Here is a 17,693-nt window from a genome sequence, read left to right on the forward strand (position 1 = left end):
AAGCCTTGTCTGTACCCGGATAGCACAGGCAGGCACCTGGCTGGGGCTCATTTCTCCCACTGGAGGAAGGCCTGGTGCTCAGCAAGCATAAAGGGCAGTGAAAGGGAAGAATATTTAGCTGCTGGTCTGGGAGACACATGGAAATATCAATGACAGTTTTATTTAATTGTGCGATGAGACTGTAGGATAACAGTGCAGACCGGGGCTGGCATGGAGGCTCGGCAGTTAACTCCAGCTATCGCTGTTTCTAGATGATCTGCAGTGCCGCTGTAATGCCCTCTGAAAGGTCTGCGTTACAGAGTTTGGCTGGCTGAATCAAAGCCTCCTGAAGCCTCCAGAGAGGCTGCTGAAGCTGCAATAAAGACCCACCACCAAGCTACCAGTGCTGTTGGCTAGCCAGCGCCCACCAAAACCTGGCCACAACCATGCCATCCCCTTTTGCAATGCCAGAGAAACAACCTGCCATGGAGGGCAGCTTCCCTGGATGCTACCTAGAGACAGCAAGTGTATCCTCCTCAGCATAGACAACCCATGGGGATGGGGAAAGCGTCACAGCTCAGCTCTGGGATGGGCAGGCTCCCTCAAGTAGATCACTGAGTCAGGGGTTTTGTTCAGCTTTGGTCCACCAAGGCTTGCTGACCCTCCTTGTAAGGCAAAGCCAAGGTCTTCTCCCTGGGGGACCAAGGGCAGCTCTCGGTTGGCTGGGATGAACGTTCAGTCTCCATGTACTTTTCTGCACTTAGCTTCAAGACCTGCAACTCTCAGGGCATGAGGCATAGCAAAAAGCACTGGGTTTGAAGGCCAAGTGGTCTCTTTGATGTTGCAGGAAAATATCTCTGCACCTCTGGCATGGAAAGACACACCCAGCATCCAGCCAGGCATACCATGGCCTTGCTCCTTGGAAATCTGGGTCGCTAAATTAAATATAAAATGAATCAATACTGGGCCTCAGGGCATTTTTCCCCATTGGCTGCGCTGCTGATGCATGTTCCACTGATGGCTGGACTCCTCCCTGCTTCACTTACTGCACTGCAATGTTGATAGGAGCCAATAACTGCCCACCACTACAAATGTTTCTGAGAGCCAGGCACATGTGGGGCTTCCTTGGACTTTTGCATGGATTTCTCAGTTCCTGCGTGCATGGCAGCCACTTCATTGCACTCAGTGTGTGTTCATGCATAAAACAAACAGTCCACCAGGCACAGGATCTTGGTATATGGCAGCTTTGCTCCAATCCTTGCAGCTTCTGATTCTCACTATGTCCCTGGAAGACCAGGGTTGGAGGATGCTCTGCCCAGCAAGACAGAGCGCTCACCCAGAGCACGGCAATCCTCTCCCATGGCAATGACAACCTGCTACCCAGTGCTCTTCAGCAACAGCCCTAGAAAGCACACACAGGCGTTCAGTCTCAGCCACCAAATGGCTGGAGGACAGATAAAATTAAAGGAGCCAAGTTTCCTGCCAGCATCTTCAGTGACTCCCACACTCACTGACAGGGACAGGAGCCGGAGTGCTGCAGGCTCAGAGCGAGCTGGTGAAGGCGCACCTCCAGAGTCCTGCAGAAGATGAAGGAGCAATCCACTTTGCCGCTCTCCCCTGGCAGTGCTTGTGGTCACTGAGATGCCAGGTGGGGGAGACAACTCATAGGAGCAGGGTGGACTCATGGTCTTAATTTAGGAAGAGGCCACTCGCTTTGGGAGTCCCATGCAGAGCCCAGCTGAGGTGCTCCAGGCTGCTCTACAGAGAGCCTTTCTGTGTCCCATCAGATTGGTGCTTGCCCAAATGAAAGTCAAGCTCAACTGAGCACCTAAGACCAGGGTCCTTACTCAGGACAGGATCTTGGACTGAGACCAAAGGGTGATGAGCCCAAGGCATAGCTCTGCCCTCCTTGCTTGAAGCCAAACTCCCCAGGGTGAGATGAAGCAGCCAAGGACAGCTCTTGTTGTACCTTCTCTCCAGTGCTCCCCAGAAGCAGAGAATATGACGGTGACAATGTATGAGGACAGAGAGTGATTCCTATGGTGGCTCCACTACAACGAACTGGGATGTCACCCTCCCACACAGCATCTCCTACAGCCTCCTCCAGAAGACCTTCTGTATTGGCTTCCACAGTCAGATTTCTTGGGATGACCAAGTTCCTCTTCCACCAGCTTAAATCTGAAGATGACAAATATGACTTTGCACTGGTTAAAGTCTTCCCCCAGAGTGCCTGTGCTAGTCAGTCCAACTCAGCAGGCAATTGCCTTCACATGTTAGCTCCTGCTTCCCTCCTTTCGTTACCCTCTATCCACAAGTACAAAGCCCAGAAAGAGGCATCAGAGTATTTGTATCAGTACTAGAGAGCAACTTGCTAGGCCGACATCACAGGGATGGTGCACACTTCCCATGTACCCCAGAGGTTAAGTTACAGCAAGAAAAAAAAGAGATTGAAACCCCATCTGTTGGAATATTTAAAATTAGACTAAACAAAATGCTAATCAACATACAGCAAGTCACAACCCTATGCTGGCTTCTGGAAAAAGCTACTGCCCTGCCCTGCCTAGAACCCAAGTCTCTCCTAGCTGATGCTGAGTTCAATGTGATAGGGACAGGTGGACCCCAGCTCATCCCTGCTGCCATCCATGTGTCCCTGCATAGCACTCCCCATGCTCTGAACACTAAAAGCAGCGCAAGGAGACCAGCTCGGGTCCAACAAGGACTGTACTCTGCTCAAAAGCTATTAAATTCCTCCTGGATCTGAGTGGGTCCTGAAGAGGTACTGCCATGGAGTAAATAGCTGGGCAAGTGGCACTGGCTGGACATGAGCTGGCTCTGCACAGAACTGACTCTGCCATCTCTGCCTCCGCTGTACCTCTCTGCAGGATTAATCCACAGTGTGGATTCATTGTGCAGAATAATTAAGAGTTGACTGTACAGCACATCCTATTTCAAGGACCTGCAGTATTAGCTGTAGCAATCAATGAATGAGTTAACTGCTAGCAAGTCAAACTTCCCCACTTTATAAGTGACGGATATCACACCTTGCAGAAGTGATCTGCCCCTTCTACCTTCCCAAGAATAGCCATCCTTTCCCGGGTGAACCTGGGGCAATTTCTCACACTTTTAATGTATGGTTTGCTCAGCTCAAGACAGCTGATGGAGCCAGTTTGCTCCAGGATTCTATTTCAAACTTTGCTGTTATTATACTGTCTACCAATTTACAGTAACAAGTAGCAGACCCAGCCAGAAGCAAACCCCCTCTTGCTGGTCCCTACAGAAGCACATAGGCAGACATTTCTTCCCCGAAGGCTTGTAAAGATGGGCCAGCTGAGAAAGAGAACACGATGCTGGGACTGGGAGGCAGAGGAAGTTAAGTATTTTGCCCGAGATCGCACAGAGGCTATGGCAGCGTCAGTAGCGTCACTCTGCCTCCCCAGTCCTGCATGCAAAGCCAGCAAGCAGGCTAGTTTTGGGACCACATCACCCTCCTGTGTGCACTCCTAAAATCCCTTGAAAAAATTAACACATGATCCGGATGAGGGCAACCACCACAGAGCTACGGCTATGAACAGTGTCACTCCCAAGGTGACACACAAAGCCACCTTTTAACTGTGAGTTACCACCACCTGCCAAGGAAGAACCACCTGTGCCAGGTGGGAGCAAGGCTCTGGTTTCTGCACAGTTCCCGGGATGGCTCAGAGATCCAGCTCTCCGCAAGGGATGCACGGGTACAGAAACAGATGTGGAGAACAGAAAGGCGTTCTTCGCTCTCGGCATTCCTATTCTCTCCTTCCCTGCTTTTCCCACTCTTGCTTCCTTCCTCTCTTCCCGCTTTCAGGCATCCCAGCCAGCCTGCCATTAACTACTATCACAGCCACACTCAAGCCTGCAGACACAGGGACTAGGTTATTTTCTCCTCTGGGCATTAGGCTACGGTGCAGAGCCAAGAACCTGATACCCACCTCTGCTGTCAGATCCGCAGCTCGGCTCAAATTCCAGCAAACAGAGCAGCAGCACACTGTCACCTTGTGCCACAGATGGAAGGGGAAATGTCTCTGTCCTTATACACACCTCGGAGCAGCTGCTTTTTCTCTGGCCACGGCACGGGCCACATCCTGATAAGCACAAACAGCAAGATGCAGCTGCCTCCGGAGCTGCTCGAGCGAGACACACAGGGAAGCACCTCAGCGCTACAACACAGATCTGTACAAAGACCTCAGACGGACACACAGACACCAGGAAGCTCCTCCAGTGTCCCCAGGCACACGGTGGGGCACACCATACCTCCTCTAAACCAGGAGACCAACCTGACACAGAGAGGGTGGCAGACAGCAAACACAGGGTGGGGGGATACGCACTTTAGCTGGGGGGTCTGAACTACAGCTGCAACTGTGGGGTCACTGCTCCGGTACTTACAGGTGGGCTCCCCGCCTGGGTAGCCCAGATGGTTTCTGATGGCCTCCCATAAATCATAGTCTTCAAAATTGAAGGCAAATTCATCAAAGTCTTCATAGCTGAGCGAGTTGCGAATACAGGTGCTTATCGCTACCTCCGGGCTGCTGCCCCCGTCCGATTCCTTCGCTGCCTCCGCTCTCTCTCGAAGGGTTGTCATTTTGTCCTTGTGAAGGTCAGGGGTCAGGTGCCATGAGCCACTCGCCTTCAGAGGAGGGGCTGGGGTAGCCAGACTGACGTGTAGAAAGCAAGCTACCCCCCTGGGGGGGCTTCACCGAAGCCCTGGGGCCAGCCCCGTTGACTCGCTCCCCTCCTCACGGGGCATGAAGGTGCTGGCTGCAGCAGCCCCTGGGACTGATGAGGTCCTGGGAAGGCTGGCTCCACCGAGGGTTGTTTTCGTGGGGGGCTGCCCCACCAGCTCCTCAGAAGCAGGGTCCTCGCTCTGCCGTGGGGTCTCGTGCCAGATGCCCAGGGACGCAGCGCCGGCGGCCCAGGGACAGCCAGGCTGTGCGTGCAGCACCGCTTCTCTCCCTCGCTCCCCTCTGGTGTCTCCCTCCCTCTCCAGCCTGCAGAGCAACCTATTGAATTCTCCATGTCCTCGGGCCCAGAGCATGCATTTCCATGACGTCTCTTCTGTCTGCCCTCACGCCGCGCACAGGGGCAGTCCCCCTCCGAGTCGCTCTGGAGGGGGCAGCTGCCTCTCCACCAGGAGAGCAGAGAAGAGAGGAGGCTCCTCACCTCAGGTTTTCTGCAATGCCAGAGCTGGCGTGCCGCACAGAGGGCTGATCGCTGGGAAAGTGTGTCAGGAAAGGAGAGAGCTGGGTCTCAGAGAAATGCAGGAAGCCCTGAACCAGAGAGGGCAGTGGGGCGGGTGGAAGAGCAAGCATACATGGAGTGGGTGTGAGTAGAGGTGCTGGAAACACGGGGGCCAGCGCTGTGGACATTGCAAAGCTGACAGAGAGGAGCCAGGGCTGGAGTAGCAGGGGCTGGGGGACAGGGAAGTGAGGACCAGGTCCTGCGGCAGGCTGAAGACCATGCCTGGAGCTGCTAGGGAAGAGGGCAAAGCAGGGGGAAGCAAGGGACACGCGCACTAGTAACATAGGTAGTGTCGCAAAGCCTCACTTTTCATGCCATCCAAGTCAGCGGACGCCAGCATCTGGGCCTCAGCCTCGTCCGTGGGGACACGCTGGTACGCCGCACTCTCCAGCGTGGTCATGCTGCCGATGCACATCCTCTCCTTCAAGTCATAGGTAACCCGCTGTCCGCTTGCCACCTGGCCCCAGGGCTTGCGCTTCTCCCACCCGCGAGACAGACGTTCCCGAGGCGCGGGGGGGCTGTAGGAACCAAAGAGACTGATGGTAGCAAATGGAGTGAATGAGGATGGGTACTGGCCCCTCAGGGGCTGAGGTCCCTCGGCCCAGCCCTGACCAATAAGTCCCTGAGAAGGAGCAGAGCCAGGAGTCACCTATCCCAAAACCTAAAGGTTGCCCCTTCTGCTCCTCCTCTCCCCCACCACAGAGTGGGATCAGCCTGTGGTCAGTGTTGGGGACCCACCTCTGAGTCAATGGCCTCACGGTCCCCTGACTCGGCCAAGCCTCCTGGGGCTTCCCAGCCTGTAGGTCAGCACGACAGCGCAAGTTAGCTGGGAGGAAGAGTACTCCAGGTGTGCAGCCCAGTGCCCCCAAACCCACACCCTGGGGATCCCACAGACCCAAGGAGGTTGCAGGAGTCCCAGGGAGCAACTGTCCCACTGGAGAGCAGCCGTGTCACTCACAGCTGCTCTCCCTCCCGGCCCCATGTCCCCTCTGGCTCAGCAGGCAAGTTCAGGTTGGGCACAGCCGCTGCCCCTGGGGACAAGGTCTGTGCAGCGATCCCGAGCCAGGGAGAGCGGCAGGCAGCTCGGCACCACTCGCTTACCTGCGGAGGGAGGCAGGGCTCTTGTCCTGCAGCAGGTCGGCGAAGCGTGGCACGGGGGACAGGATGCCACACTCCTCCTCCACATGGAACTGCGCGGGGGCCAGAGCACTGCTGGACTCCTCCTCATCACTGCCGATGGTGAACTGCAGAGATGACAGTCCTGACAGCAAGAGCCGGGGCAGGCAGCCTTTGCCCCAGTCCCTGGCACGCAGATCCTCCCCATGTCCACATCTCCTAGAATGGGCCACACCGACTTCCCCCACATGCCCCATATCCTGGGACTAGCCATATTGAGCCCCCCCATATCCTATATACCCTAAGAACAGACACATTGATCTTCCCCCGTGTGTCTTACACCCCCAAAATGGTCACGCACACCCTCCCCAGCATCGACCCCAAGCAATGGTTTATCTATCACTGTCCTCTAGCGCCCATCTCTGCTAGGCAGGGACAAAACCACTCTTCCTACAACCTCTTCCCCCTGAACAGCACACTCCCGTGACCATGCACCCTGGCACCCTCCCGGCATTGACCCTCCTTCCACCTCCCCCCAGCCTCCGAGCCCCATTCAGGTAGGGATGCCCTAGCCTTGCCTTTGGTTTGGTTGGGGGCTCCAGCTTAGGGGATGTGTCCTTCCCACGAGCTTCACCCTCAGACTCTGCAGAGATCTCTTTCTCCTGGGCCTCCTCTGCCTCAGATTCTCCTTCTTCCTCTTCTTCTTCTTCCTCTTCTTCCTCCTCTTCTCCCCCCTCCTCGTCCTCTTCCTGGATGGTGGGGGTGACCTCCGAGGGGGGTACCGAGGTTTTCTTCTTTTTCCTCCTCCTTTTTTTCCTCCTGCTGGCACGGGGTGGCCTCTTTTGGAACTTGAGGGCAGAAGGGAGGTGAGTGGAAAGGGGATGATGGATGTGGTGCGAGGTTTGGCGGTGGACTGAGAGAGAAAAAGAGAGTCAGGGGCAGGAAGAGGCTGGGAGGAACCTGCCAGGCGCCCCTCCAGGAAACAGCATGGTCTGGAGATCAAGGGCCAGGAAGGGCAAGGAGAGCCACCAGCCCGCAGGGACATAGCAAAGCTCTTTCAGTGATGCGGCAGGCTGTGTCCAGCCTGGGGTGGCTGGGGAGGCAGCGCTTGTGCAGTGCCAAACCACCCCAACACAGCTCCACTGCCCTGAGGAAGGCAGGACTCCTCTCCCAGTGTTGCCAAAAGCCATTTGCAAGGCTACGCAGAGCTGTGGTGACCTGCCAGAGGCACCATCCCCTTCCTAAACATGGGGAAACACTCCTCACATTCTCAAACAAGCATGATTTTGGCCCTTTACAAACGTTCTAGAGACACAGCTTAATGGTGGACTTAGTGTTAGGTTTACGGTTGGACTTGATGATCTTAAAGGTCTTTTCCAACCTAAATGATTCTATGATTTTCTTTCCTGCATACTTTGAGTTAAATAGATGCACCTTATTTATCCCCCAGGCTTTGACAGAAAGTCCTTCCTGCATACCCACAGAAACCACAGACCAAGCCTTTTAGTGCAGATGCAATCTAAGTCCACATCCCAGGTACTGTGAGGGCTTGTGTCTACCAGCCTCTGAAATGCAGGTTCAATTAGGAGGCTGTCTTTTAAAAACCAGGGTAAAAAACAGGGCAGAAGGACTTTTCTTTAAACTAATCTACAAAGAGAAATTCATACAGGCTTGACCTGGGTGTCGTGGGAATTACAGAGTGAGAAGAAATTAATGGCATTTCTGAGCCTTCACTCAAAAACAATGATAATGCACTAGGCAGGGAACGAGGTAAGTTCAGCATCTCCCTGCGAGAGAGAGGAAAGCCATTTCTGCCAGGTCTATCTGCAGGCACAAAGCCTTCCATAGACAGTCTGCAGGATGCACAGATCCTGGGGCTGCACCCGGAGCAGCTGAAATCACGGGGGCACCAGCCACTTCGCAAGGGGGCTTTGCTCAGCAGCCCTTCCTGAGGAATTGTTTCCAGTCTGTTTTGACTTGGTTCCTTCCCAGCTTTCCTGTGACATGGCAGCAAAATCTGTTTATAGTGAAAACTACCTTCAAAGGACATTTTCAATGGAAGCTGTAACCTTCTCCCTGGGAGAGCCAGGCAGGTTCATTGTTCTGCTGTCATGTTTCCTTTCCTTTGGTTTCTCAAGTCTTTTCTCCCTTGTTTCCCCCCTTGGGAACAGCAGGGATATTTCACACACACCCCGGTTCAGCAGGAGAGGCTTGTGGCAAGATTAGAGCAGATTGGGAATGGTCAGATATCTGCAAATCGGGAAGAGTTTGGGCACCTTTTCCTCCAAAGTGTTCTTTTCTTTGACTTGACTAGATGTACCCTATTCCACCTACAGGTTTTGGCAGAAAGACCCTCTTGTCCCACTACTGCACTCCTGTAGGACTGCTCTGCATGCCACAGATAGGTCAGGCATGAATTTCTAATGTAAGAAGAAGCAAGGAAGGCCCCAACCGTACACACGTTGCTCCTTCTACAGCACAAAGCTGCTGGTGAGGACACAGCCCATCTTTCCCTTCTGGCTCGTTCACATCAACCCAAGACAGAAACATTTACATTTTGGATCAGAAGGAAACCGAAGCCTTGGGCTGCAGAAAAGGGCAGTGATGGTAAGTGACTGATCTGGCACAGAAGAGGGGAGCACTGCTCTTCACCCCTGCACTCAGCCCTCCTCGTGTCAACTGATCACATCTCCAGAGGTGGCCTGGAGGTGGGAAAAACATCTCTCTCCCAAACACAAAAGTCTTCATGCCTCCCTCTTCTTCCTCCCTGTCTTCCTGCAAATCCTGTGTGTCCAGCCCCTGCCCTCCTTCCCTGCTCCCTTCCTTGCACTGCCTGCCTGTATGGAAAGCTACTGCCAAACCAGCGTCCTAGATGTTTGATTACACTTCTCAGTGAACTTGATGCAAGAGATATGAAAAAGTAACTTGCATAGGGAGCCCAGAAGGAAAAGCCTACATATTAGGAATTTCTGGCTTTGAATAGGGCAGGAAACTTTTCTAAACCCAGAGAGCGTTCACCTCCATGGGCTGGTATGTTATCTTTCAAAGTCTAATGACCTAACCAGATCTTCCAGCTTTATGAATACAAACTGCATAGAACTTCTGATAACCAGGGTTGATGTAGTCCTAGACAACAGGGATACATCAGGAGGTCAGAGGAAAACAAGCTTGATTCTGACAAAGAAAGAAGGACTCTCCTGTCAAGAAGAAAAAAACCCCGAACAGTACAAATCTCTAGTCAAATTTTCAAAGAAGCTTCTGCCATGCATGCTCAAGCAGATTATCCATGTCCTCCAAGCCAACCCGCACACCTGTGCACACAGGCAGAGCTTCTGAGCAGGTAAGTCCTACGGGCACAGGACAAGTATTCAATCCACAGCAAAGCTATTAGCACCTTGCAGCCATGTGTGCGAGTGACTGTGTGCTCAGGTGGAAAGTGTTATTTGCATGGAGCCTCTGTAGAGAAATGACACAAGCAGAAAGTAGCAGCTGGGGCGCACTACAATAATAGACTTTTACCAGCAAACTTTTACAACAGCCATTGGAAATGAGTGGCCAAGCAGAAAACAGCCTAGTGATGTACTTGGAACATAATGTTCCTGAGGTTGTATCCCATCAAAGCAAAACTGGAAAATAAGCAGTATCTGACCGTGGAGAGCCAGAGAGTGGGAAACTCTCCCAGCCATTGCTACTTGTCTGCCACACAAGCAGGCTGCTGGGTGGGGGCCTCTTCTTCCTGCCCTTTGCTGTTGTTACTACAAGCTAACGCGACCCACCTACTCCAGGCAATAGCTTATGGCCACACTCTTATTTTACAGCCAAAGTGAGTTTGGGCAGACTGGTTGCCTTCATCATGGCAGGGCAATTAGAGGAATAAATATGCTGATCAGAGGAGTTCAGGTGATATAGCTACAGCATTTTAAATTCACACCCCATTTTTATTTTGCAGTCCTTTGAGCAGATAGGCCTGATAGTTTCATGGTTGCTATTTAGAAATACACAGGCATGTCTGACTGGAGCCATCTGCTTTCAAAGTGGGGAGGACAGCCTGGCTTCTGTCCATATTTGGATGTTTCTTTGCAGCCATATGGAAGAAAAATAGTTTCAAACTGGAAATTTCAACATGGGGGAAGTGGCTGCAGAGGTCCCCGACGCTGGGTGAGGAGGTGAGTGAACACCCTGGGCTGAGCTATGCTGCCACATGGGCAGTAGCTACGCCTGCGGGGACAGGGAAAACAGGTAACAGACTGGGAAGAGGCCATGGGCTTTGGTGCTAAACTGGGTGTACGTAGCACTTTGGGAATGCTCTGAAGGGAGGAAGTGAATAGCAGGCTAACACGATCTGCAGGGTCCTGGCACAAGGCTGCAGAGCACGTGGGGCTGAGCGAGGGTTGGCGGTGAGGGTGGAAGTGGGTACAACGGTTCAAACCTACATACATTCAAAATCTCTCTCACTGTAGCTGCGTCTTTGCTTCTCCAGATTGCTTGATGCTGACTTGCTTATCAGGTCCCCAAATCTCTCGATTGACAAAGTCTTATCCAAGTCCTCATCGTCCTCGGCACCAGGAGAGGCTTTCTCTGCGCGATCTCTGCCCTGCACAGAAATCGCCAGACAAGAATCAAACACTGCAGACCTCTACAGCCCTCTGGATCTTCCTGCCCTGCAAACGGTGCTGGGCTTGCTGAGGAGCAGCAGGCTCCACACGACAGGGCTGGGCATAGTTTCTCACTTAGAGGCACAAAACCAAGAGCCAGAACAGATCAGCAAGCTCCAAGCCACACTCTGCAGAGATACCTTAGCAGTCCTCCACAACTCCCATGAGTGGCAGGTATCAAGGGACTATGTCAGTGCCTGTCTTTCCTGCTAGAGGAGATACATAGCTTTTGTTTAGCTGGAATTTCTCTCTCCTCACATCTAACTGCTGCCCTCTGGCCCTTCCTTTGCCCAATCTGCCATCCCTCCCTTTCTTAGACCTCCTCTGTATTTCCCCCTGGGAAACAGCACCCCTGCTCTGGTGAGCTGCCCTTGGGTCAGTGACCACCCTGTGCCTTCCCACCTCGCCTCCACACTCCTAGGGGCCTCCTGTTCCCCTTGGCATGCTTTCTTCAGGCTTTTTTTCCCATTTTCCTCCCATCTCAGGCTATGGGCACTTCTCTGCCTTTTGCTGGTGGAGACGCTCTGAGAAGAGCATCACCAGGCGACTGCTGTCCTTTCTGCCTCCCGAGCAGCTGCAGCTGGTAAAATTTTCTGTCAATATAGCCGAAATGCCAGTGCGGAGCTGTTGTGGACTCCCGTGTTTCCATGGAAACAGGAGGAGGCCCAACTGTGACAAATCTGTCTGTGCTGGGCGGAAAGAGGGAGCAAGGCGCCTTTAGCCGAGTTATGCCTCTCCTCACATCCCCTGGCTGTTCCCAGCCGTGCCCTGGGAACGGCTTTGTATCTGTGGGTGAGACCACTTCTCCTCTCACCTTAGCATGGGTGTTTCAAGCCCAGTCTAAATGGGGAGAGTCTAACTGCAAGCTGCCCAGCTCCTCCTGCGCTTGCCTACCCCACCCAACGGCACGTGAAGGCACGGGGACTCCACAGAGCAACCTCTGGCCTTTTCTGGACCACAGTTTGCTGTCTGCACGGAGAGTGGATGTGGGCTCTTGGGCAGCCTTGGGGAACCCTTCGCACAGACCTGTCCCTAGCGAACGGAGGCTGTGTCTCCTACTGCAGCAGGCTGCCAGGACGTGGGTCCCACACTCAGCCCGGCAGGAGCACAGTCCCCAGGGAAGAGACGGCCCCGCTGCTGCTGGATTACCACCTCACCTGCTGCAGGTCGATGAAGACATCTCCTACGGGAGGGGACTCTCCAGCTGCCATTTTGGTTCAGGACCTAAGGGCCTGGGCAAAATATCAACCCTTCTCTTTCACCGGCAGGCACCCAGCAAACCTGGAGAGTGGCATAACCTGTGGAGAGAGGGCAGGACAAGGGAATGTCGTGGGAGACTGCTGGCCACTGCCCTCAACCCCCCTGGCTCCTAACCCAGAGAGGTCACCTCACCGGCCCTCGGGGAACATCCCCGGCATCACTAGGACAGGCCTGTCCCCTGGCACACTGCAGCGAGGGGGCGAGGATGGCCCAGCCTGCGCTGCTTTGTGCACCGGCTCCCACCATTCAAGGGCAGGTGGGACGCTGTCCTCCTCCGAACGACCTGCTGCGTGGAGGGTGCAGGGACCGACCGAGAGAGCGGCTACGCATAGCTCCTGCACAGGCTGTGCGAGAGAAGGAAAGGCTTCCTGCTCAGCCACCTCTCCACCAGCACATCTGTGCAAAGCCGGGGCACGACTGACCACCGGGGAAGGATAAAGTTGCAGAGATCAGGTGCTGGGAAGGCATGCCAGGAGCAGGCAGCAGAGTGGTCCTCCGCCACCTAGCTTTAATTGGGCAGATCCCAAAATGGCCAGAAGGAACCTCAGAGAGATCTGTGCAGCTCAGAGAGATGGCACAAGGACAAACAGTTCAGCATTCAAACACCAAACACAAAACAACACGTTACAGGGAAAGAGGCCAACCTTCAGACTGCAGGACTGTGCCCTGTCTGCACCAGCATGGCTGAGGGATGCAGAAGACCCTGCGGGCAGCCCGAGGGAGCACTCTGCTCAATATGCAACTGCAAGTGAAGAAGGCAATGAGGTGCCACGGTTGACAAGGAGTGGGATGGAGACTAACACAGAAACAGCTGTAGTCATATCATCTACAGCAACAGCGCAGGCTGATCTCAGCATGGGCTGCACCCCAGGAAGAGCTGGAGATGGCGCAGAGACTGGCACCGGGAAGATGCCGACCTCCAAATACTCGTCTGAACTCATACAGAGAAGGAGAGAAGGTGTAAGCACATGCACGTGCACAGTGCTTTGGACACAGGGATAAGCGAAGTGTTCTCATCGCACAGCACAAGAAAAGGGACATTCGTTAAAACTACAAGGGTAGAATACAAATTAATTCAAAACTGGCAAAATAAAACATTTTTTTTCAGTGATATCATGGAGGAGGAAAAAACTGCAAAGTCAGAGGATAGCTTGGCTATCTCTCCAGGTAACAAGTTGTCATATTTGTGACAAAGAAAATTACAAGAAGTTAAGCCCACCTTTCAGAACAAGCTATTCTCCAGCTATGAAAGCTTTGGAAGGAGTATTATAGGTTCTACCCTGGTGATCTGCTGAGGGGTTTCTTACTATCTCATCTGAAGTACTTAGTATGGGCCACTGCTCAGGACAGGCCACTAAAACAGATGGTCTAAAGGTGACCAGTACAGCCACTTCATCATCCCTTCTTCTATCTTTGAAGATCTCCAAAAAGTGCTACTCCAGTCTCTCCTTACCCTGCCTACCTGAAGGGCTTATTCAAACCAAAAAAATCCCAAGGCCATCCATAAGGCAAGTTTTTGAGGAGCTAATCTGACCACTGATGAAGCATGCTCCCTTGGTCCACCCTTCTAATTATCAGGAACAAGGCAAAACTTAATGGAAGAAACTCCTCAAACACACCTCATTGGACTCTTCAGTAATTGAATCCCTTGATGAAACCTGAACAGCTCAAGAGAAATATGCTGCCAAGACAGACATCTAATAAGCAAATGCAAAGTCCAGGCCATACAAACAGGATAGAAAAGAATGAAAATACCCACTCCACTCTGAAGATTACAGCTTAAGATCTACAACTTGACACCCTGTTTTCCAAGAAAGATAAAGCAAAACAGTTCTAAGAGAGAAAGCAGAAAAAAGGAGAAAGGTCTGGAAATCATCTGTAAGCAGACTGAGCTGCTTTTTAGTAGGAGACTTGATAGAGAACAGGGTAATACACGGCTTTTATTTCCTTTTGCGTTTAACTCAAGAAGACTTATATCATGGGTATCGTTCCATGAAAGCAAACTGCAGTACATTTGAAACTGAAGGCAGGGAATGCTTTATTCCAGCAGGAAGAGTGAGCAGGGGAACCTGGCTCTGCAGTCCTGCAGGGCCACAGCATCACGACTGTTAAAGAAAGGATTGGGTATTTGTAAGGAATATAACATCCACAGATACACACTGCTAGCAAAAATGTGTTGCAAGCACTACTACTTCAGTGAATAAAATGACAACGGGTCTTTGGACGGCAGCTCTTGTAGTGGCAGAATCCCTGAAAACTAGTGAAATGGTAAAGGTAATTTAACAAAACAAAAAAAAAAGCCAATGATCAGCTCCACTTCTGTGCCACTAATGTGCCTTGTGGGGCCTCCAAAGGAAACTGCAAAACTATCAGCAATGCTGTGAAACAATGTGCTTTGTTTCAGGTCAAGCTCAGGTTTGTCTGGAGCTGGGCAGAGGCTCGCAAGGGCATTCGTGCTCCAGGCGGGAGGAAACCCACAGCCGGGAGAACTGCCGGATGAAACGAACTCTGCTGGCTCCAGCTTTGCAAGATGTTACACTGAGTCTAAAACTACAGCCTGAGTGCCTAAATGAAGTTAAAAGGGAGGGAAAATCCAGCACTTACTCTTTCTTTACCCACTGAAGCAGCGTATTCTGAAATATGCTGAAAATATGTCACTCTAATGACATTGCTGAACAGCTAAAAGCAAGACAGTTGTACTAGCAGTAAAGTAAGAAAGCCTTCGGGACGTGCTTTGAAATTTCAGAGGGATTGCGAGGTGCCCACAGGGTTTCCGTCAATCCCCTGCTCATCACCCTGTGAAAGTGGGATGAGATGCTCTGCGAGCTGGTGGGGCTTGGGGGCAGAGCTGCTGGAGGGGTCTGCCGCTTTGGGGCCAAGAGAGGAGCGAGGATGGGAGGCACGTTCTCCCAACCTAACCCTACCAGCTCTCCTGCCTTCTCAAGAAGAGAGAGCTAGTGGCCTGGGAGCACTGGTGCGCCTTTTCGGTGCGTCAGTTGAAGGCTGGCCACTAGAGGCCACTTACCCCTTAGTCTGTGCAACCTCTGGGAGAAAGGCTGGATGGACACCTACTTGGATCTGGCCTGGCTTTTCTAGTACCCACAACAGACGGAGTTCGGAGAAAAGCAACAAAAAATTGCCACTAGGCCAGAGGGATTGATTTATAAGGAAAGGTTAGGAGCTAAATTTGTCTAGCGCAATGTGGGATGACTAAGATGGGGAGGGGACAAGCCAGCAGTCTGGAAAGATCTCAAGGGTGTAAAACACGATTAAAGATCTTTTTTTTCAAGCGGCTCTGCAGAAAGGGCCTTAGAAATGGGTTAAAATTTAAAAGAGAAACTTAAAATGAGTATCAGGGAGAATTCTGCTAATGAGCATCAGATTGAAGTGCCCAGGCTGCTGGCATCACTGCCTGGGCTGCCATAAGAAGAACACAAGACAAAAGGGGAAAGAAAAGAAAAAAAAGCCCAGTATAGAAAACTGAATGAATGATACCTTCATCCTACTGTACCTCCTGGTTGTCGGGAGTACGTGATTCAGCATTCCCACTAGAAGTAATTTTCAGTAATAGAAGCATCATGCCAGCAGGCCAGATTCAAAGGGAGGCCAGAAAAATCCACAGCCTGCCGACCTGTGCGCACTCACACCTCCCTGCTCCCTCCGCAAGCGCATGAGTAAACAGAACTGGCTCACCCAAATCACCGTACCTTGTACCAACCGCCCAGGCTAAATGAATGCTGAAGGAAAGCGAGCAGGCGTGCTCCTGCGATGCTGGCAGCTATGGCATCTCCCACATGTTGCTAACAGGGCTTCCCCCAACCCCCAAAGGCTGCTTCACAGTGCCAGTGCAGGAGCTTTCCTGCTTTGCTGAGAAAAACGCATCTGGCACATCCTCGAGGGGCAGAGGTGAGCAGTTCACGCTGCCCCTTTGCAATAAAGATGAGCCGGGAGGGCTACAGCAGGCTGCCCCAGCTCTGTGGGCAAGGGGCTGCATTGAGACAGCCATCGGGCCCCGCATCCATCTCCCCAGCTCTTCCCTAATCCCCTGGCCATCAGGCTGAGAATAATTTAGCCGTGGAGTGTCTAGACAAGGAGTGGATGTTAAGATAGGGATAAAGCCAGAGGGGCAAAGCTGGTTTGGGGATAGAGGAGGAGAAGAGACTCTGGCTGATAGACACAGACGGGAAGAGCTCAAAAAGGAGAAGGATTAGAAGCCTGGGAAGATTTTCCCGGGAAGACATACTGATGAGCCTGTCCATGTAGGACAGGAGCCGGAGGAGTGCTGCTGCGTACACCGAAGCACTCGAGTGCTGCTGTGACAGTCACAGCCTCCGAGTCGAATGAAACGGGAGTGGGCTGCGCAGCCCCTACTTCTGCCCTGCTACGGTGGAGGAAGGGGGACACACGCCAGAATGAAAAGGCAACACACAAGACAGTAAACACACAAAGTTTTCAGGCATGAAGGGCTTAACCTGTGGATCTCTCTGCCACATGGCTACGCTGAAACTAAGAAGACAGAAGTATTTGGTAAGGCTTAAACACGTCAATGAATCCTACACCCTGTTGAACTAGCCCGGATAAACCACCGTAGCCATTCACTTCCGAAGCACCTGCTCCGTTCCCCGACTCTCCCTTCCCAGGCCCCCCACGGAGGTACACGAAGGGACGGAGCTCCCACGGCCGGCAGACACATACACGGACACACGGGAACAAAACCCACTCCAGGACGAAGGACCAGCACCAGACAGTGACAAGGAGACACCTCTCCACTGGACATACAGACGGCTCTGACAGACACACGTACAGCCGGGGGAGCGAAGGGACGCAGGCGGGCACAGGGGATGCGCTGCACCACGTTACCGTGCCGTGCCGTGCGACCCCTACGGTACGGTGCGGTGCGGTGCGGTGCGCGGGACCACACCACGCCGTGCAGCATCCAGCACCGGGCACTGCGCCGTGCCCGGCACCGTGCTGCGTGCCGTGCCGTGCCGTGCCGTGCCCCGTGCCATGCACCGCTCTGCATGCACCATGCCGTGCCATGCACCACGCACCATGCCGTGCCATGCACCATGCAGCGCCCTGCGCACGCCGCGCCCCGCAACACGGCGGCCCGGGGGAGGGCGGCCAGGCGGGCTGCCCGGGCTCTACGGGGTACCGGCGCCCGCCACGCGTGTCCGCGGGCTGCTGCAGCCGGGGCAGCGGAGGAGGCAAGCGCCGGGACCCGCCACCGCCCCCCCCGCCCCGGCCCCCGCCCGGCCCCCGCCCGGCCCGTACCTCGCACCGCCGGAGAAGGAGAGCCGCCCGCCGCCGCGCCGCGCCCCGGCCCCGCCACCGCGCTCCGCCCGACACGTGCCGTGCCGTGCCGTGTCGCGTCGCGCCGGCGGCGGGCGGCGCTGCGGGCCCGGCCTCCCGCCG

At 53.5% G+C, this 17,693-nt stretch overlaps 1 protein-coding gene across 1 annotated transcript in view; it reads right to left on the reverse strand.

Annotated features, from left to right (window-relative positions):
• SLC4A3 (solute carrier family 4 member 3) overlaps positions 1 to 17,589 on the reverse strand; it is a 33,275-nt gene extending 15,686 nt beyond the window's left edge. The window contains exons 1-6 of the mRNA XM_049807555.1: positions 17,553 to 17,589; positions 12,176 to 12,316; positions 10,801 to 10,957; positions 6,942 to 7,276; positions 6,349 to 6,491; positions 5,554 to 5,765 (exon numbers count right to left, since the gene is read on the reverse strand). Coding sequence (XP_049663512.1) covers positions 5,554 to 5,765; positions 6,349 to 6,491; positions 6,942 to 7,276; positions 10,801 to 10,957; positions 12,176 to 12,229 — 901 coding nt within the window. The 5' untranslated portion in view covers positions 12,230 to 12,316; positions 17,553 to 17,589. The remainder of the gene's footprint in view (positions 1 to 5,553; positions 5,766 to 6,348; positions 6,492 to 6,941; positions 7,277 to 10,800; positions 10,958 to 12,175; positions 12,317 to 17,552) is intronic.
• Positions 17,590 to 17,693: the final 104 nt, after the last annotated feature.

The sequence above is a fragment of the Accipiter gentilis genome, chromosome 1, assembly GCF_929443795.1.
Source record: "Accipiter gentilis chromosome 1, bAccGen1.1, whole genome shotgun sequence".
NCBI classification, from domain to species: domain Eukaryota; kingdom Metazoa; phylum Chordata; class Aves; order Accipitriformes; family Accipitridae; genus Astur; species Astur gentilis.